The sequence below is a fragment of the Cyrtonyx montezumae genome, unplaced genomic scaffold (genome assembly GCF_038088225.1).
Source record: "Cyrtonyx montezumae isolate F1298 unplaced genomic scaffold, pur_monq_1.0 scaffold_8, whole genome shotgun sequence".
NCBI classification, from domain to species: Eukaryota; Metazoa; Chordata; class Aves; order Galliformes; family Odontophoridae; genus Cyrtonyx; species Cyrtonyx montezumae.
Genome location: NW_027072089.1, coordinates 57,445,495 through 57,466,866, shown reverse-complemented (window position 1 = coordinate 57,466,866; position 21,372 = coordinate 57,445,495). Strand labels below are relative to the sequence as shown.

The 21,372-nt window shown below is 35.5% G+C and overlaps 1 protein-coding gene across 1 annotated transcript in view; it reads right to left on the bottom strand.

Annotated features, from left to right (window-relative positions):
- The window catches only part of LOC136059377 (dynein axonemal heavy chain 5-like), a 142,760-nt gene that overhangs the window by 71,902 nt on the left and 49,486 nt on the right, over positions 1-21,372 (bottom strand). The window contains exons 43-53 of the mRNA XM_065753530.1: positions 19,968-20,155; positions 18,595-18,789; positions 14,616-14,750; positions 13,429-13,618; positions 11,110-11,327; positions 9,939-10,250; positions 5,570-5,659; positions 5,236-5,472; positions 4,557-4,724; positions 2,169-2,375; positions 1,015-1,344 (exon numbers count right to left, since the gene is read on the bottom strand). Coding sequence (XP_065609602.1) covers positions 1,015-1,344; positions 2,169-2,375; positions 4,557-4,724; positions 5,236-5,472; positions 5,570-5,659; positions 9,939-10,250; positions 11,110-11,327; positions 13,429-13,618; positions 14,616-14,750; positions 18,595-18,789; positions 19,968-20,155 — 2,270 coding nt within the window. The remainder of the gene's footprint in view (positions 1-1,014; positions 1,345-2,168; positions 2,376-4,556; positions 4,725-5,235; positions 5,473-5,569; positions 5,660-9,938; positions 10,251-11,109; positions 11,328-13,428; positions 13,619-14,615; positions 14,751-18,594; positions 18,790-19,967; positions 20,156-21,372) is intronic.

Sequence of the window (21,372 nt, the reverse complement as noted above, 5' to 3'; positions counted from 1 at the left end):
ATTCCTTTTCTAGTCATGCAACTGGGCTCATCCAATGGCCTAGCACACCCATATCCCTCTGCAAAACCTTTCTACCCTCAAGCAGATCAACATTCTCAGCTTACTGGGAAGCTCAGTGAGGGTGCGCTCAATCCCCTCATCCAGATCACTGATAAAAATGTTAAACACAAATAGGCCCAATATTAATTCCTGGAAAACACCACAGGTGATCAGCCACCAAATGTAGCAAACTCCATTCACTGTGACTCACTGAGCCCAGCCATACAACCAGTTCTTTACCCAGAGAATAACACACCTATCCAAGATATCAACTTGGACAAGAGAATACTATGGAAAACCATGTCAAATGCTTTACTATAATCCAGGTAAACAATAGCCACAGCTTTTCCCTCATCTACTAAGTGAGTCCTTCATCTACTAAGTGTAAACACATGGAGGTTGCTTCTGATTATTTCTTTGTCCTATTTGTGCTATGTGATGACATTCAAGATGATCTGCTTCTTGACATTCCATGGTACCAAGGTAAAATTGATCAGCCTTCAATTCTCTGGATTCTCCTTCTCTCTATTTCTGAAGAATGAGCCATATCTGCCAATCTCCATGCAACTAGGACCCCTCTAACCCCCCCCTCCCCACTCCGGAATGGCCAGGACTGCTGGTAAATTACTGAAATTGGCTTGGTCAGACCTTAAAATCTTCTCACAATTCTAAACATCCTTTTAGAAGATTCCTGTTTAATTTTTAATGCATGGTTCCTTATCCCTTGACATTTTCTCAAATAGAAGACATATAAATGCTCTCATCAACTACACTCTCTGTATTATACTTAAATTTCGTTAGTCAAATGATGTGGTACTTAGAGTAAAAAATTCAGAAAAGGAACTTCAGACAACAGTTACACATACAGGTATCTTGTGAAGTATAAACACACATAGTAGTACAAAAAAAAAAACAACCCAGGTCTTATTGTCATGGTCAGATGCTTCAAAGACTTCATAATGAACATAAATTTACCTTTGCTTTTGTTGTTTGCCATATTTTTCGTGCTGTAGATACTAATGCAGAAGCCAGTTTACATATTTCCTCAGAAAAACCTCGTTGTTCACAGAAATAGCCTTCAGCTAATGTTCGAAATATTTTGTCAATAGATGAACTGGAAGGCAGCGTGCAGTTGTAGATGGTGAACTGGCGTTTCAGGCGTTGTGGGATGTCATTCCGACCTCCCCCAGGGTGAATCATTGCAGCTACAAACTGGATATCAACCACGTTTGTAAATTCACCTGGCTTCTCCAAGTTGTAGAAACCTCTCTGTTCCATCAACTGTCTTACAATCTCATTGGTGATCTAGTTATCCCCCCCAAAAAAAAGAAATGGAGCAGTTAAGTATTTCAGGGTTTTCTACATTAAAAAAAAAAAAAGAGAGAGAGAGAATAGAAAACCTGTAGTATAACAGATCAGTAAACAAAAGGAAATATTTCCTGTATTTCTGAATTTCAGGTATTTTCTTAGGCATTTCGGGAATTTATAAAGTTATAGAAAGTAGTGAGAAGAGCCCCAATGAATTAACTGCATCTAAGCTTCATGAACTAAGAAGTAGTGAACATGAGCTCTGGCATAACATCAACCTAAGAAAATACACATCTTCGAAGTTACATCCAGTCAGTATCTTTTTTTTTCTAAATCTAAGTTTCAGAGTACAGGTCAATAAAGCATTCATTTATTAGTACTTCCAAACAGCTCACTAAACTTATATGTCAAGTGCAGCATTAGATTTCACCTAATAATAACTGTACTTTAAAGTCCAAAGTGGACGGAAGAAAAGAATTTCTGTTTGCTTCCTGGATTTGCACACATTCTTTCTCAAACTGGTTCTCAGTACAGATAGTTTGTAAATTCTGCAGGCTCTGTATATAGCAAAAAAAAAAAATAAAAAATGAAAATCTACAATGTTTGCACCAAATGGCTTGATGCTGGCACTAATCCTTTGGGGCTGACAGTTTATCACTCACAGAAAAACTGGCTTGGGGAAATTGCTTTTAGGAGACATACTTGATCTAGTCTGTACTGTAGCTTTTTCCTAAACTTTCTTCAGAAACCTGCTGGTCAGTACTTCTATCAGTAGTAATGGTAGGATCATCTGTTCTCAAATGTTAACAGTTTCCTTTTACCTGATCACCCCATTCATTAATCACAGGCATGTTGATGTCATCAATAAAGACAGTCATTTTCTTCCCTGCTGGAGGACCATATGTGGTACCCATTCTTTTATCTACGTAACTTTCTATGGTCCTTTGGAACATATTTGGTAGAGTTGCAGAAGAAAAGTTTAGACGCTTCGACAAGTGAACATCAGGATCATACTTGCTCATGTAATCCTATAAGATAAGACAATTTTAAGAGAATTGCATTGGTAACTCCACATTATTTCAATTGACTACTACAAAACCTCAGTCCTGCTAGTAACTTTAAAATGTCAAGCAGGAGTTTATTTAAAATTAACATACCACCTCCCACCTAAAATTCAAACTCTCAGTTAATGTTTTCTATCAAGTTTCTAAGTATTTAGGTTTTATTAACACTTACTAAGTGTCTCAATAAATAGATATATGATAACTCAGGATGCAAATAAATTTTGCATTAGTAATTGCTGCGGGGTTTCTAAACTCAAGCTGTTAATGATCATGTGTTAAGCAGTCTTCAAGGAATTAGTGAAGAAAAAAAAAAATCTTATATTTATACTGTAGCACTATACCTTACAACTAAAGCAGAGTAAAGGAAGAGTAGTATAAAATTAAACACAGATAGATAGATCAGATTTACTGATACTTATCTCCTCTTATAAAGAGACATAAGGGACACAAAAAAGTACTAAAATGTCGAGATTTCCAACATTATTTCTGTTGAAGACTTAGTTCTCCTACCACAATGACGAAGTTGAATATCCTTTACATTCTTATCTTTATAAATGTAATGCTAACATTCTCCAGTATGTAGATGAGAAATATCTTTGAAAAATAAGTTTATTCAATGAGGTTATTTTAGTTTGTTAACTATCAGGTTCTGTATGCAATTGTCAGTGTTACCACAGCAGTTTCAAGTCAAATTCAATTATTTTGCAACTAAGGAATTAAGAATACAAAGTGCAAAGTAAAGGTCTTAGAAAAACATTCAATTATAATTTCTTTACTTAATATACTGATGTCTTACTCTAGCCTTCTAGTACCTGAAGATTAGAAAATTAAAAGCTTTTACTTCTTTATGAAAGTAGAAGCTTATGTCTGGAAATTTCTTCTTCACAATGTACTGAATAGGAAAATTCTACAGAAGGACAAAGCAGAAGGGGAACAGTCGTAAGGGCATTTATTTTTCATTCTTAACTTTAAATAAGATCAAATATCTACTGGCACTTTTGACACTAAAATCCCATGTGTACGGAACATACTCTGCTCCATAGAATAGACTTTGGGTAAGCAACACCCAAGAATCAGTTCCAATTATTTTTAGGGACAGGAATGGCAGCTGAAGGATCAAGGTTGCCAGTATCTGGCCAAAATCCAGTATGCAGAATATCAAGACCACCATCCAGACCCCGCCTGTGCACTCTGCTAAAATAGTTCTCTGGCTGGTGCCAAGAACAGAAGTTGACATTACACTGGCATGCATGTTGGCATCAACAGCTGAGCTGAAAAAGTAGTATTAATGGCAACTGGCATTGGTACAATTCACTTTATGTCAGGGCTCAGAAACCACATCCCTGGAGGACATAAAATAGTTCCAGATTTTACAAAAGCCAAAGGTCAGTTTAGGCCAGTGTTTTGCAAATATTTTCAATTTCCAAGCCTCTACAAATCCTCCAGAAGAGGCACAGATGCTTGTATAGTAAATTCAGTTGTTCTAACAGTAGATTAAGATTTATACAGCTATCTTTCCTTGTTAAAAGAGTATATTTGCCCCAAAATTGGAGAAAACATGGATTTCAAGTTTGACATGAAATTTATGTTTGTTCATTTTTTTTATTGAGTCTTCTGTAGTAAGTTACTAATTTTTACATGTCATTAGTACATGCATTCATTTAATAGCAATTGTGTAATTATTTTCTTTCACAGAAAGAGCAGTATGTGTCTTCCATTGAAGGAAATAAAAAGAGCAGATTTAAGATTGTTAAGTTTACCCTTTGAAACATTATCCAAAGTAAAGAAAGAAGTTCCTTATTTTTCTTCAGTGTGGGTAGTGAAGAAAGTCCATGCAACAAAGGAGTAAAAAATAAATAAATGAATTCACCTATGTCACCACAGAGAAATAAATAAAAAGAAAAATCCTTCAAGAACAATAAAAGAGCATTTATGGGTGACAGAATCCTGTGATAATGGTTAGCAAAGCTTAAATGAACCCTCTGTACTGAAGTATATACATTTTTGTTTTTTTGATAGTAGACTATGTGAATGCCTCAGTGAGAGGCAATGGTCTTTCACTTCGATTTAACATTTATGCCAATGTCAAATACTTTTATTGCAATGTTATTGTATGAAGATATAACGTTATCCCATTCCACCTACCTTAATCATAACTGTTTTTCCCGTTCCCTGCTCCCCAATTAGCAGAACAGCTTTTCCTTGCTTCATGATAGTGTACATTAGAAAGCCTGTTCGAACACTGTCTACATTTGGAACCAGAACTGAAGTATATTCTGGTACTGAATCTTTAGGGTAAATATATTCAGGGACCTGCATAAGAAAGTTATGAAAAATGTTTGAGATTTTCTGCATGGCCACACAGGCACTTAGCATCAGAACACAAAAACAAATGGACTGCATTAGCAAAATCTTTACTCCTGAAAGCCAAACATATTTATCACCAAGTAGTACCTTGCCAAGCTTTTGTAAAAGGATGTTAGTATACTAGTGGGGTAATTTCACTTCACTATTCTCCATTACACAAAGATAGCTTTTTTTGCTGGGACATCTTAAATACTAGGGTGATAGACAGCAGACAATCCTAGGATAACTCTTCTCTTTCTCTTCCAAAGCTATTTCAAATCTGTTTTTCCATTCTTCACTAAAGATATTTATGGAGAAAAGAAAAAAGTATTTCAAAAAGGAAACTTGAGCAGTTCATAGGGTTAATCTCCTTAACTGAATTATGGAGGGCTTTAAATGATAAAATAGTATGCCTTTTACCAAATAAGTCTTTCTTTTATATTCATTAAGAAAGCTTAGCATGTCACAGTGTACGAACCTTCTTTGACCAGTGCTCCCACTGGCCACTGGTATTAATGCCAAATTCAAACATGGTTTCTTCTCCATTCACAGCTGGAAGTTCTTTCACTGCAGAATGCTTTCGTAGGAACAGCTCCATTTTCAGCCTGTCATCTGGTTCCAAAAGAGCTCCAATTGACCACATTAAAGCAAAAATGAACAAGCGAGAAATATGTTCCACACTGAGCTGCTTTTCATCTCGGTCTGACAATAAGCCCTGCAAAGCAGATGCAATATGTGACAACTGCCTTCCTAGGACAACATCCCTGCACAAATAACAGAATGACAAATAGAAAAATTGATGTTTTATCTACCTGTAGAAGGTCAATAGCTTGTTTGATGTACATGCATTCTAAAACCTCCATTTTTGGTGTCACAGCAGAGAAAACAAAATTGATCATATCCTGGAAAGGAAAAATATTTTAGGAATCCGCTTGCATGTTTCAATGGTATGCTTCATTTTTAGAAATGGCCAATTTCTTAATGTCAACAATATTCTCAGCTACATTCCTAACAAACGTTTTCCCCATTTCTTGAAATGTTGAATATGGAGACAAACCAGGAAAACTGGCTAGCAATAATATACTTTAAAAATTACTTTGATTTACCACTGTCAGCAGAATTATTTGCATAAGCTGCACAGCAATTTTCTAAAGAGCAATTTAAAGATTGCTGTTCAGTTACATCAAAAATCTGCCACTTGTGCTCTCCGCTGGAGATTTTAATCTACCGTTGCCATTTTTGTAGTGGGAAGATAGAAGCGCTTAAACTGTTGTAATGATATGCATAAAACACATGACCTCACCACTATAAATTTCTAACTGATCTGTTCTCATTGCATCATAACGCCCCTAACCCTCTTTAAACTGAAAACTCTTTTCTGTACCAAGACAGGATGTCAACGGTTTACGGGCTGGTTTGGCCCAGTTCCATGACAACTGGTGTGGGGAACCCATGGACCCATACCACAGGGAAGGGGAAGTGGGAAAGGGAAAAGAGAGATGGGCCTAGAAACAAAATACCATGACACAGGATCCAAAGGGATCCAAAGGGAATTTTGCAAATTATTTAAATCTAACCCAGATTTTTCTCTGATTATTTCATGATGACTACTGTGACTACTGTGCCTGCCTCAAGTTTTCTGAAAGATCTTCAGCAAAGTTGCAGACTGATGTAAAGTCTTCTCTGAGCAGCACACAATTGTTCTACAATACCAGTTGCCACCTACAAGGAAGCAGTGTGGGAGATTCAGTTCTAAAGACCTTAAAAACTTGGACCTAAGTCCCTCTGAGATTCAGCTTCTTCATCTGTATAATATGATAGTTGTCACACTGAGAACTTCAGATTGCTTAATAATTGGTTTGAGACACTCAGAATAAAGATAGTTCATAAGTCAAAGAATTATATAGCTAAAGGAGCTCTGTTTTCACTAGAAGCAGTTTTATGCTACTTAAAATTTCAGTGGGGCTTGTGTAATTCTTTTTCTTTGAGTTTATGGGGAAAAAAGCATTAGGTCTATATACACCAGTACTTTATCACTGTTTTTAAAAGTGTATGACAGATAGTAGGACACAAGCTCTAGACAGCAATTATCATGAAATAAGTATGTACTGGGATGTCTTGTTTGGATGGAGGACTGGAAAAATGAGTTGAGCCATGATCAATAAACAAAAATTGCAAACAATTTGTATCAGGAATTTGCTGTCCCTCAGAAGACTTCAAAATGAAATCACACGGTAAGAACGTGTATGAGAAAATATCCCGCTGTCACTTCCAGTGTGTACAGTTATAGTGGAACTCAATGGACTGTGGAATACTTCTTAGACAAATAATTCTTATTAATATTTGTAGAAGTAATTTAAGCACCAGCATTTAAATATTAAATATAGGACAATCTGGATTATGCATTCAGCTCTATGCTCCAGAGGTAATGGCAGCCTTTACCCAAATGTGATTAGGTTGAGATCCAGCGAGGATGGAGGGATATGTCATATCTGTCTACTCTGCTATTTTTAGGACTTCTCTAAAGTCTCCAGAATAGGTCAGTAAGGGATTCAGGGTAACAGATTTAAAAAATAATTTAAAAAAAAGTGAGCATGATGTAATTAAAAATATATATTATCATTATTATTTATGTTATTTCATTGCTTTGAATCTGTCTTGAATAATTACTTCCAACAGATAAGCGCTTCTATTGAGTACAGATAGCACCAACATTCACAGATTAAAAAAATGATGGCAGTATAGCTTTAAGAGAATAGAGACATTGGAAGGGGATGGAAGTTTACTCAAAAACACCCTGTGATTCTATGATTGCAATTCCTCTAAAGCAGGGAATATTACTGAGAAGAAAGAACTGAGAAGGGGACAATCAATGTCCAACCCCACAATCACCCTGTATAAAATATGCTATGAAAATAGAAAGGATTCAAAGACAATCTTAACTCAGAATAAGGGAGAAGCTTTGGAGTTTTTTTTTGTTTTGTTCTTCACTTTATCCCTGTCTTTTACATAAAAGCTAGTAACTTGTAGGAATATTTCACTATACATGAAAAGAAATACCCTCTTTCCATTAATTCATAGCTAGCATTCCCTGGGTCTTCCTCCAACAAAATTACTATTTGCTGTACCTTAGTTAATGACGATTTTGTCCAGCATACAGGCTTTCAGTGACAAATTCTATTTTCATTATCATATGATCACTGGGGATTTTTTTATGCAAATTGTAATTAGTGTAGCAAGTATCTTACTTCAATTTTAGTTACATTTTAGTTAATTTTTCCAATTTAGATTGTCTTCACAAGACTGCTACAGGTATACTTAAAGTCTGACTCTCCTTAGTTACTGTATTTCCATCTACAGAGTAATCTTCATTTTCTTCTAAAAAAAATTCAGATATTTGGAAGCTGCTTGTATCTGTGCTTTTCTTAATACTAGCATTAAATTGACTTAGCTCTATATTTAGGCTTTGATACCATTGTTAAAGCACCTTATTTCACATATGTTCTTTTTGTATTTAGTTATCCTTTTTTATATATATGTGGAGGGAAATATTAACTGTAAAAAGAGCTATCTGAATACAAAGGTAGTGTCACCCTCATCTGTAAAATCACTGTCATCACTTCTATTATGTGAGCAGCAAAGATAGCTCATTAGGAGTGAAGAAAAAGCTGACAGCATGACAGCTTTCATTTACATTTCACTAGTTCCAAATGCAGCCTTCAGCACAGAACAAACTTCATATTTCACTGTATTTTCATCTCTCAATCTAATAAAATACATATTTTTCTGGACTTTATTGCTATTGCTTCAGGCTTGGGTATTTTAAATGTTGTTATTATATTTTCAGAGCAAGTTTTAGCAAAAAATATGAACAGAATTGTAGCAAAGAAGCAGTAAATTGACCCATATATACATTACTTTGGAAGCATATTTTAAAATTCATTATCAGAATTGATTCTCTTGCTGCTGCAGTAAATGCTATGTCATATCATAATGTTTTTGAGGTAGAACAAAATGAATAGCTTGTTAAACATCAGTTATGAAGTAAACGAGCACTAAAATGAAACACATCTGTAAGAAGACATTTGTTAGCATTCTAGGCATTCCAAAACATAATGCAAAAATAATCTTTCCAAAAATGTCACTCAAAGTTCATTATAAACAGCATTTTTAAAATCCAACAAAGTGGAAAAATATTACAAGAGAAGCCCTTGTGAAATCTGACTCAACTGACAGAGGAAAATTGGAGAGCAAATGAAAAGAGAAGGGATATAAACAAGCTGCCTTTGTTCCACAGATTTTAAGTGAGGAAATCAAAAGATTACAAAGCTGAATGATTAAAAAGCAATTATTTCTATAAACTTTTTCAAAGAAAAATTAGTAATTTTTTGTAACTGAAAAAAATTATAATGCTAAGAGTATTCATTAAGACCTCTGTCCATCATATTAATGAAAACTTTTAAAATATTCAGTATACTAGGGTAAAATGGAGAGAAATAATGTTCTGAATTCTCCCTGTGTATCTACCGATCGAACAGAACTTAGAAAGAGAGTGTATCAAAGGGATCTCATCTCAAAAATCTCTTCTGGAACAGATGCATAGATTACAAAATCAGAAGGACTACTGCAGTCACGCTTATTGAAGTTTAGAACATCATAGAGCATCAAACCACTCTCAGTTAATTTCAGCTACAGCATATAATTTAAACATGCACAAAATAAATAATGGACTAAATGCACTCTTGTAGCAACTGAAATTGAGGAAGATTACAATAGCATGAACAAAGCTCAATTTCTCTCAGAAATTAATTTCTCTCTTACTTTTTCCCATTTAAAACAAACATGGAAATTTATCCACTCCCTTATTGTATCCTAACAAGAACTAAAATTGCAGTAACAATTACAAAGAGAACGTTTCTGTTTTGACACTACAATAAAATAATCATGGATTTAACTGCCCAAGAATCCTATGCAGACAAAACAAAAAATCCAGATTATTCATCTGATATAGTCTCACTCATTCATTAATGTTAGAGATCATTATTTTTTTAATCCTTCATTCTTATATTATTACATAAACAAACACAAGTAAATAATTGAAATAACATTTAGGATTAAACAACACTTCATTAAAGAAGAAAGAATGTCTTTTTTTTCTTCTAAAATGATGGAGTTAAGTACCTGAAATACAGTATTAAAGCAATTCCAAAGAACATCAGAGTATGTAGCAGGTAGTGTTTGCAGCCAAGCCTTTAAAATAGGCTTCCAATCTAACACTGAAGAACTCATGAAGACCATCCCATTACGAGAAACTGTTGCAGGGGAAGCATTGTCAATGTTGTGAGGTTCAAAAATAATTTTGCAACTGGGGGACATTGGAATACGATCTCCATTGGCCAAAGTCAGGGTCTTATTATCATCCAAAACAGAGTTCAGGTTTTCAATCCATACTGCATCAACAGGCCCATCCAAAACTATCCAAATATGCTCACCCTAAAGGAGACACACACATATGCAACTTCATGTAAACTGACCACAAACATCAAAAACACACAATCTCAGAGGATGTCCCCATGGATACAAAATCACAATTTGCTGCTGACTGGCTCAGAATTTACTGCAGTTTTCATAAACTGCTCGGTGAGTTAACCCTTTTTTTTTTTTTAATTGTTCTACATTTGCTACATAAAAAAAAAATAAATATACTAAAGAATTGTGAAAAACAAGAGTTTGGACTGTTCTAAACATAAGGCTCTCCCTCTCTCCTACAAAAAAAAATATATTACCAAACCCATTGTTCATCAAGGTGGATGAAAACCTTTCCAGTTAAACATTCTCCTTGTCAGATGCTACTTAATTTTCTTATTTAAGGCTTCCTATTCTATAACTAAAGAACTGAATAAAAGTGAAACTTCTTAAATTTGAGTTTAATATCGCACAGTGAAGCACCATGTGCAGGTGTGATAAGAGAATTAGGGAACAGAACAGCAATGACATAAAATCGGACATAAGAATATTACCTTTCTTGTCCTCATGTCAAAACAAGAGTAGCTCTTGCTTTTGAATTTGAACTGTAGGACTACCTGCTTACAGAAGGAAGCAAAACTCTTAAAATATTTTCCAATTTGATTCTGGAACCTTTGGAGCTTGGGAAGCACAGTTCTTTCTGGTATGTACACATAAATTCTGATTTGTGGGTACATTCAACTATTCAGACACAAAACAATTCCAATACTGCATTTTCCCATTTGAATTTGCAATGAAAGACTTTTCACATAAATGAAAGATAATGAGATCTTATGGAAACAACAATAAATGTCCTTATTAACTATCACAATAGAATATCCATTACCTTCTTTGCTTTTAAAGTTTTTCTCCATAATGTAGAGAAAATGCCATCTGTCCAATCATTTGTGGCAACATCAAGGGTACCAAACATCTGGGAAGCTGTGATTGCCTTTGGGTTCATTCTCATCTCTTTATGAGGAGCACCACAATCTGTCATTGCTTTCATCAAAATATTAATGCATTTGGTCTTTCCTGCACCAGTTGGACCTAGAGTCATCATACCTTAAAACAACACAAACATGGTTTAAAATGAAATATCATGATACCATTTAATGATCCTTTCCATTAGCGACCCTTGTTTAATCCAAAAGCCAGAACAAAAAAGATGTCTCTCTACAAATGCCTGGCCTATTATGACAGGCGAGTCTATGTGAGTCTGTAACCCCCCTCAGGCAGTTCTGTTCCTTTTTCTAATTGGAAAACACAACTGCCTTTTGATGTTCACATGCAATGACATTGACACAACTGGTGGAAAACAAAATCAGTAATTTCTAAATGTATTTAATGAGCAGCTCCCAATATCTTTCTGAACCACACAAAACAAAAACGTGCACCTGCATCTATATATAATGACACTTGGATGCATTTTTTTCCTAAAAAAAAAAGACAGTAACCACTCTTTTAATTTCATCAGTATATATGCATACTGTCTAAGGAAAATAAAGTTATGTCTTCAACAATAAACTGAGCCTACAACTGATCTCTTTTAGTTTATTTTCTACATTAAGTATTCAAAAGGTCCAGAGTCTGTTCAAAAGCAAATAAACATTCAGAATGAAATTTCCAAAGCCTTCTATGGAACCTAGGTAAATTTTGTTAATCCTAAAGGCAACTGGACAACATAGTCCTTAGCTGGCTTTGGAAACATCTTTAATAGAATGACAGAATGTCAAACTCAAATTACAGTCCTAACCTGGTACAATACAGACTGCCTGGTATGTGCACATGGGTTCTTTATTCACACATATTGCCTCTATTCCAACCAAAGGGAATCATGTATTTTATAGATTTTTCTTCATTGCATGAAATCCTATGGGGAACTCTCCATAAATCCAAGGGTCTTTTTCCCAACCATGAGCAAGATTGTGCATCATAAAAGCCCTTGTATCCAAGTGTTAGGTCAACTAGAGCTGCATGACCAATAGAATAACAGGCATATATGGAAAGAGGCATCTAAACAGAACACCACAGTGGAGAAAACCCAGAGTTCCTATGGAGCTTCTTACTGTAGGGCTGTTCTTCAAACAGCTTCTTCCAGCAAGAGGTATATCTAATCACGACTTAAATCATGAAAACTTTTATGGTTCCTGTATCAGTGTTATAATTTGATATGGAGCACTGAACCCAGCAGTTTGGATGCAAATTATATACTCAACCAAGTATTAACCAGTTCCTTCATCTAATCCATAATCTGAAGTAATCTTTGGAAGCATTAACCCTCAGACTATATGTGAATGAGTATTTCCTTCTATTTGTTCCATTTGCTTGAGTTTCCTGTTCACTTAAAAGAACTGTTCAGTCTAAAAGAATAAAAGGGAGGGCTTATTCAATACAGATTTACTACTTTATATTTTCTCCCTCACAGACTAAAAAAGCCTAGTTTTTTAAGAGTCTTGGCAAGCATTTCAAAGGGAGAATATTTGTTTTACAAGTATGAATGGTAAACCTGTTTATACTAGTATCTTTGGTATTCTTCTCAGGACATGGCTAATTTACTCATCAGCCTCTTGTGGACTATAAGCATATAGAAAGCCTGTCATTGGAAGGGACCTGTGGAGGCCATCTAGTCCAAAGTCCGCTCAAGCAGGTGGGAGGCTTATTTCTCCTCAGACCAACTGGCCAGATTTGAACAAAACAGTACTTAGAATTGTAGTGCACACCTAGCAGAATCTATAAGATCAAAGATTTCAGAGATTATTTTTGTAATCTTCTCAGTATCATAATTTCACAGTAACACTGAATATAAACTTCAGAGCTGATCACTGAGAGCAACAGTGGTTTTCAGAACACTGAACAAATTCAAACATCTCTGAATTGGAACAAATACTCTGTATTTTAAATTGTTCTGCAGAAATTTCAATCATTCTGAAGGCCACCTTCTTATTTCCCATAAAAACTTAATGCTACAAAGCTAAAAATTCACTACATGAGCATTGCACAGTGATAAAGAGACCTAATACTTTTCTATCCACATAAGCTTTAAAAATGACAGCTGTTCAATTTAAAAATACACTTTTTGTGAAAATAATCTACACTGTGTTCAGATAATATAAAAGATTTAATTGCTTTTATGTAGCCTCAGAACCTCTTCTCTCATGCTAACCATGTCGGACTTGTTGCGTTTCATAAAGCTGAATGACTTTAAGAATCCATGGTGGATGATGGATAAGCCCTTCTTTCTCTGCTTGCTTCTGAATGGCTGACTGAAGTTCAGGATACACAGCTTTATCCAGAGTAATTCCAGGGAACAGATCATTAATGAGACTCATAAATAAAGGCTCATCTTCATCCACCTGTCAATGATAAAGTAGGGAGGAAATATATTATTCATTCACTGAAACTGTTATTACAGCTATAAACACTATTCAAGTATATCCATTTAAAAGACAGTAGTAGAAAAGTGTATACTTTCCAAAGTAAATGTTACACATTCAATTTATTATGTGAATTTCATACAATACAATCACAAGTATCAATTTCTAAATTAAATACTTAAGGCTTAGAAAAACATTAACTTTATAATACAATTTGTATTGATATAATCACATGCGTTTCTGAATTTGTTATACAAGTCAGCGAGATTTATTAAAATTGTATTTTCTCTTGGATTTCTTGTGATCTTTTTCATTCTGTAAATCACTGAAGCATGCCCACAGGTTTGAATGCATGTACCAATGAACTGAATAGATTAACATCAGAAACAGAGTAATTGGTTCCATCACAGAACTGGCTGCCAGTGTAAATACGTGGACTCTAGATATGCTATAACCTTTCAATTACAGCAATAGAAAGAAAAGATTAATACTTCAAATAGTGATAACAAGACAGATTACACTATACAAGGAGGTGTTAGCTGCTTCCAGTTATCTCACTCATTGCAACATTCTAAAAAGACTGCAGACTCCCAAAAAATGTTTAAAATGAAACTATGGAATAAGAATCTTCAACGACACTATTAAAAAGTAACACAATGTATTTTCCCTTTCTCTTCTCAGATGGGGTAGAAAGAATAAAAAAACAAAGGGCAGTTAGAGGAGGAGGTCACAGGATATGTTGATATTTCTGATTATTTCTCCACCTAACATTTCTGATGTGTTTCCCACTCTTTTTTTGTGAAATAAATAGTTCTCTCACTATAATTGTATTCAAATAAAAATAAATACTCTAGTAGAAAAAAAAAAGAAATTTATCTAACTGCTTTAAAAAAAGAGCTTTTCAAAGTGCATAATAAATGCACTTCACAAAGGCTAATACTGTACACTTTTGGGAAAGTCATCAGTGTTACAATACCAGTTTGGAGAGGTTCATGTCCCGCAGAACTCTCATCACTACAGTTTTCTCTGGCTCTGTGGGATTTGATCTTTTCACTGCTCCAAGTGTTCTTAAAACAGACAGGATATTTCTTAATCCAAAGTCATAATGAACCTTGAAATAATACATAAGCACAATTGGTACCACAAACACAAAAGAATTCAAAATCAAGAAGGGGATGAAAAGTGTATTAACTAAAGAAATAACTCCACTACTGAACTTTTAAATAGTATGAATTTCACAGCTTTTCATCTTCTGAACTGAAGCTCCAGCTTTGTTGCTAACACATCCTGAAAATATTTTCCAGTGTTGTATGTCAGTGCCTGCCAAGTCTCCCTTTTGGTGGTACACTTCCACATTCACACGACATCTGTAACAAAGCTGCTGCTTCTATTGTTTTCCTAAATTCATAATATGTCAGATGCACAAACAGTAAACCACATGTCTTCAGACTACCCTTTGTTACCTGCTCATGTAAAAACCGTTACTATCGTGACATACAGGGTACTGGGATTGGTAACTAAAAGGGCCAATCTCTTGCTGGTATAAAAAGAATGTACTGAAATTATACAATAATCCATTTATAATTCATGCTCTGATATTTTCATAGCAACTGAGGTATCCTTACAAATATCTTCTAATCTATATACAATTATTAGTAATGTTGGATTCACAATTGCTATCACTGACAAACTGAAACAACACACTGAGCACTACTCAAAACTTCAGCAGTGAGTAGCTTACTAGTTATTACTCGTTAAGTTTGTAGGGGATACCAAGATGGTAAATAATACCATAACTACAGTACAAAATTCAATAAATTATCAATATAGGATGAATTTAAACAAAAAAAAATGAAAAATACTGCAAGGAACATGATATCCAACTGCAAAAAAGAGAGAAATAACTCTTCTTTATTGAGATGAAAAATGAATGAGATGTAAAAATCTTTCTGAAAGAAAGTATGAATCATGGGGCTCAAACCACAGACTCACCGATCACACAGATCTACAATCATACAAGGCAAAAACAATACAAATGATCCTTTCAGGATAGTTGAAAAGATCTTTCCATTGAAGCTGACACTTTCATACTGTGCCCAAAAGTTGGATTCCACACTTGAAGTTGAACCCATACTGAAGAGAATCTAGAAAATAAAGATATCAGCCAACCACAGAACATGTTAGGTCATGAAGAAGTAAAAATGTAGGAAGAGTAAATACGTAGCACATAGGATGACTCACAATTAAAGTCTTCAATGCACAAAAGATTTCTGCAAAGAGGAAGGCAGAAGGAATAGACAGGAAAAGAAGCAATGTATTTAAATTACAGCATGGGAGATTCAAGACAGCTTTATGCAAAACTTTGTGACCATAAGGAAAATCAAACTTCAGAACAGACTGCCTGGGAAAGTGCAGGCTGTCTGTCAATGAAAAATGTTAAGGAGAGTCACAAATATTTACAGCAAATTACTTAGCTAAGAAAACAGTCTCAGTGGTGCCAAGTGACAGGATGATAGGCAATATGCACAAATGGAAATCCAAGAAATTCCTCTTCAAAATCAGAAGAGTTTTTTTAATTGAGATAGCAGTTGGACATTTCAACAGCTTGACCAGAGAGGCTGTGCTGTCTCGGTCCTTGGAGATACTCAAAGCCCACCTGATGAGATGCTGAGCAACTTGGATTTATTTAAGCCTATTTCAGCATGGATACCAGACTCCTTCCAAACTCAGTTCTTCTATGATTTTATAATTGCATATGATGGATTTATACATGAGCAGGACTATCCAAAGGGCTGCTGACAGGCACAGGCATGACCAAGTAGTACATTGCCATGGTTCTGTATAAAGCTATGCTTCCTGGCTTCTACTGCAGAGTATAGAGTCATGATGTTGAAGTAAACTGCCAGGAGCAAAGATCAGTATAGCAGGCTTCTCTGGTCATTACTGAAGAAATGTTAGAGGGTCCTGAAGAAATTATAAATTCACACAGGAGACTGTTTTCCACAGATATACTAGCTGCTAAAATGAGAACTATGCAATTTAAGTTATTAACTGTGGTGAAAGGGTAACATTCAAATATATCATTGTGATGTGGCTGGGTCTCAGAGCTGTGCCTGTGTGCACAACCAGCATGCTTGGTAATTATTTCCATTAATTAATAGCAAGGAACTCCCTTGCTAGCATCAATGTAGATGAGACAAAGGACTGACTTAAGACAAGGCAACTGAACTACACGCCTTCACAACAAACCATTTCACTAATTGTTAAGGAAGATTTCCACATAAGCATTTCAATCAGTTTTGCAGACTCCTTCAGGCAGTTCCCACTACACCTAGGCCAACTGAGAGGCAGCACTTATCTGACTCAGTATGTTGATTAACATGCTGTGTGGAGAATCCCACCTTCTCCAGGACTCCAGTGTGTTATGAAAAGATCCCAATACGGTTTTTTTGGGTTGGTTGCTTGGTTGGCTGTTTTTGGGGTGGTGGGTTTTTGGTTTGTTTTGTTTTGCTTTGTTTTGTTTTGCAGGGGAGGGTTGTTGTTTTTGTTTGTTTGTTTGTTTTAAGCACTCTGTCCAGGAGTCCTCTGCAACAGTTTCAATGCACATGACATCAAAAAACAAGGAATGCACTTCTGCTAAGGTACATGGCAAAGACTGTGATGCCTGCACAAATGCCCCATCCACAGAGCAGGAAACAGTCATGCCCAGAACAAAATGAACACACGAACTGAGACAATGAGAAATTTTAGTGCATCTACAACTACAAACAAGCTTAAGGGAAGAGAGGCTCATATTCAATATGGATGAAAAAACCTAAGTTGCTAACTGCTGAAACTGTGTCCTTACACAGATTTTTCCAAACAATGTCCAAAAATTCCACTTCAGTGAAGCAGCAGAAAATTATTCTCAGAAATGCAGCCTATAAACCTGATAACTTTTAAATGTATGGACATGGACAGGACTGAGGGAGTAAGATGGACAGCAACAAATCAACTAATACAAATAGATGGTATGATCAATATACGGTGATTCAGATTGCCTAAAAACTAATCTGAAGGTTAAGTGGAAACACCTTGGGCCATATCAAAGAGACAGTAGTGAATATATGATCCTTCAGAAGACAGTCTACAACATACAGCTGGTGAGCCAAACTCTCAGAAATAAAAATAAACCAGAGAGAAATTAAAATGACAATCTAGTTCGGTTGGTAATATATATTGACACAGTGAAATTACCAAGGGATGGATAAAGAATGAGAAAATCCAAATCTATAGTTTGTTATTTTAAGACTCAAATAATGTGGGCAAAATGATGCTTTACCATCTTATTCTGGTGTAGTTCAAGATTTCTACATAGAAGCCAACAAAGTCCTTGATAAATATGTGGAATAGATGTGGACTAATATAACGGAGAACACGGTATGTCCAGGTGCATTAGGATTCAAGTGGAGCAGGCTTCTCATTTGAGCCGCAATTAGCTACTATTCATATAATCTCTCTTTGAGACCCCCTAGTGGACAGTCAGCACTGAGCATTCAAAACACAAAAACTAGTTCTGCTCTTAAATGCACCTTTGTTCTTTGCTTCTACCAGGCAGTCTTCAGTTATTTAAAATTCATACAATGTCTCTCCAATACATCTAGTCTTCACAAATGAGAAGACAGAAAAAATATTGTCCTTTACAAAGCTCTTCACAGCTCTGCACACTATTACTCCTATCTTTACCATTATTTGCATTCTGTTTAAAAATCACAAATCAAACTTCCTTTACTACATAAACTAGTTTGAAAACTAAAAATAACACGATTCTGAATTCTGTTGCTGGAACTTGAAACTGAAAACCTTAAAAAAATGACTACGTTTCTGAGAGTAAAAATAATTATATATTCCATGAAAGTATATTCTCCACGTTCCCTTCCAGTGACAGCTTAGAGTTGGACAAATATTTATTTTACCTGTTTAGATAACTGCTCTTCACAGAGCTTGTAGAGTGTATAAAATTTTCGACTAAGGATTTGGTTGTCTCGGAAACCAGCACTTGCCAGCTTGACTCGCATAATAATGCCACGGTCAGGTACCATCATAGCAACTGTGCGAAACTGAATCTTCAGATTTTCTGGAAGCTCCTGTCGTCCTGCATAGCCAGGGTTCTGAGAAATGAAAAATATAAAATAAAGTATTACTTAATGACAGCAGGATAGGAAGGTTTATCTTTTTTCATAATTACTTCATAAACACAGGTGCACATGCCAGATCATACCAGATAACTGAAGTATGTTACTATTACACATTACTACAAAGCTGTCCAAATATTGGAGCTCATGAAGTACATGGTATCACATATGGTATTTTGAGATGCCTAAGACACACAGATCTAAACAGGCAACCACTTACACATCTTGTTGGAACTGTTTTAAACAGTTAGCTCCTCAGGGTCTTGATAGCATTGTAGTGCTGAAAGTTATTGTACTAACCTAATCTGACCCATCTGATCTTTCACTAAAGAAGACTAAGTCACACCTTGACTACCACAAGGGTCAGCTTTGAGAACAGTAGTCTCTGGCTATGCAGTAATAACTCCTTCAATCTTCCAGCTGTTTTCAAACTGCATTTTCTTTGGACTTGGTATGTCACAAGTTAATTTGTGGTTTTGTTTGTTTGTTGTTGGTTTGTTTTTGGTTTGTTTTTTTTTTTTGCTTGTTTGTTTACAAGTAAGATGGAAAACACTGTTTCAAAGGTAGGAAACCCAAGAATAAAGGAAAACATTTCAATTTTGAGTTGTACATCTGTAGCCCAAGCTAAGGAGAGGGGAGTACAAAGAAGCTTTTATGGTATTCTTACACTTTCCTGTTTCTTTGCCTCCTGCACTGACAGAAACAATCCAGTCCACAGAAACCAAAGATAAATCCTTGGCAGGTCAGTGAATCAGAGTGAAGGTGACTTCCTTCATGCTGTCATAGAGAAGGACTGGAGCACTCTTCAGAGGTGCTGAAATACTGACCGGAACATCTAGAGTAATCCTTCCAATAGGCAATTACTTCTGGTCTATTTTGACAGGCTTTGACCAAAAATATTAGATGGCTGGATTTAATCTCAAACTGTCAAGTACTGAACTAAAAAAAGCCCTTAAAATATGTAGGTATGACTGCATAAATCAAGTCCTAAGTTTGAGTTAAAAATATGGACAAGAGAAAATATCATTATTTGAGAAAATTATTGTTCAAACTCACTATTTTCTAAGAGAGTTCCAATGATTTCATCAGATACTTCTGTTGACAATGATATGGGAAATATTTCCCACACAAATACCATTTACATACATACATACCATAGTAAGAAATATGCCAAATTCTCTGTCCATGTCAACAACATCACCATCTGTGAAAATGAACTGAGGTTTCTTATTTTTCTTACACTGAAGTACAATATATATCTGCTGAGCAGCTACTGATAAAACTGGAAGTTCAATGCGGTTAAATTCATCAAAGCAACCCCATGCACCAGACTGGGCTAAACCTAAGTAAGAGAAAGTAGGAAAATATTTGATTAAACACAGTATATGAGATCAAGTGAGAAGAATTTATGTAGAAAATATGCCACATACAGCTGTCATGCAACTAAATGGAGAATGTCTCAAATCAGTTCAGCTGCAAAAGTTGGAGGATTATGACCAGAGAACTGTTTATGGAGCTGAGTAATGGCTTCACAGCATTAAAAATGATGGTGGTAATGTTTGCATATCACAAAGGTTGTGCCTAGGGGGATCCCACAGATGGTTACACAGGAACAGGAATAAAACCATACACAAGTTTTTTAGTATCTACTGAATCAATATGAGTATGACAATTTCCTGCCTCACATCATTATCAGTGACTAGACATGGTGACACCATTATGAGCCAGAATGAAAATGGCAGCCTGTGGAGCAGCAATGTGAATCCCTCACTGAAGAAAAAGTTCAGGATGCAGATGGTATGCGATGTGCACTGTCTCTTGGAATAGGAAGGGGGTGATCCTTGTGGATTTTCCAGAACTCAGACAACTCATCATCTCTGACCACTATATCATGTTGCTGATTAGGCTGAAGGCTTGAACTTGCAGAGTCAGACCAAAAAAGCAGACAATTTTTCTCTTGTAACACAATAACACTGGGTCCCATACCAGTTTGAAGACTGTGGAACATATTGCCTGTCTGGACTATGGACTACCACATGCACCATGCAGTCCAGATTTGGCACTTTCTGATTTACATCCTTGAGCCAATGAAAGATGGCCTAGTGCAGCTTGTTTTGGCTTAATTCATTGAAGACAGTTCTAAATGTTGAGGTAGGTACTATAAATTAAATGAAATCTAGTATTGCACAAAACTTTCAACTGTCTTACTGGGCCTACTGCTCAATTTCATTTTTAATTAAAGTTAACCTTACTATAAAATTTCTCCCATGGAGGTGCCCCACATTTTCAGCTCTCTGATGAAACATCCTTGCAGATATTTTTCAAATGTGTTTTGTCCCTTTTGTTAAACTTGTTGCATAACTATTATGAACAGGTACTAAAACAGAAGAGTGTTTTTGCTACTTTGTCTATTAAACAGGAATAGCTACTCTCTGGGATGCAATAAGGAGAAGACCAAAATCTGGACATTCTTTAACAAAGAGACTTTGTTCCATATCATCTCCTATACTTACTATCAGTATATCAAATGCTTTCTGAAATTGCTTTCTCTACAGGATA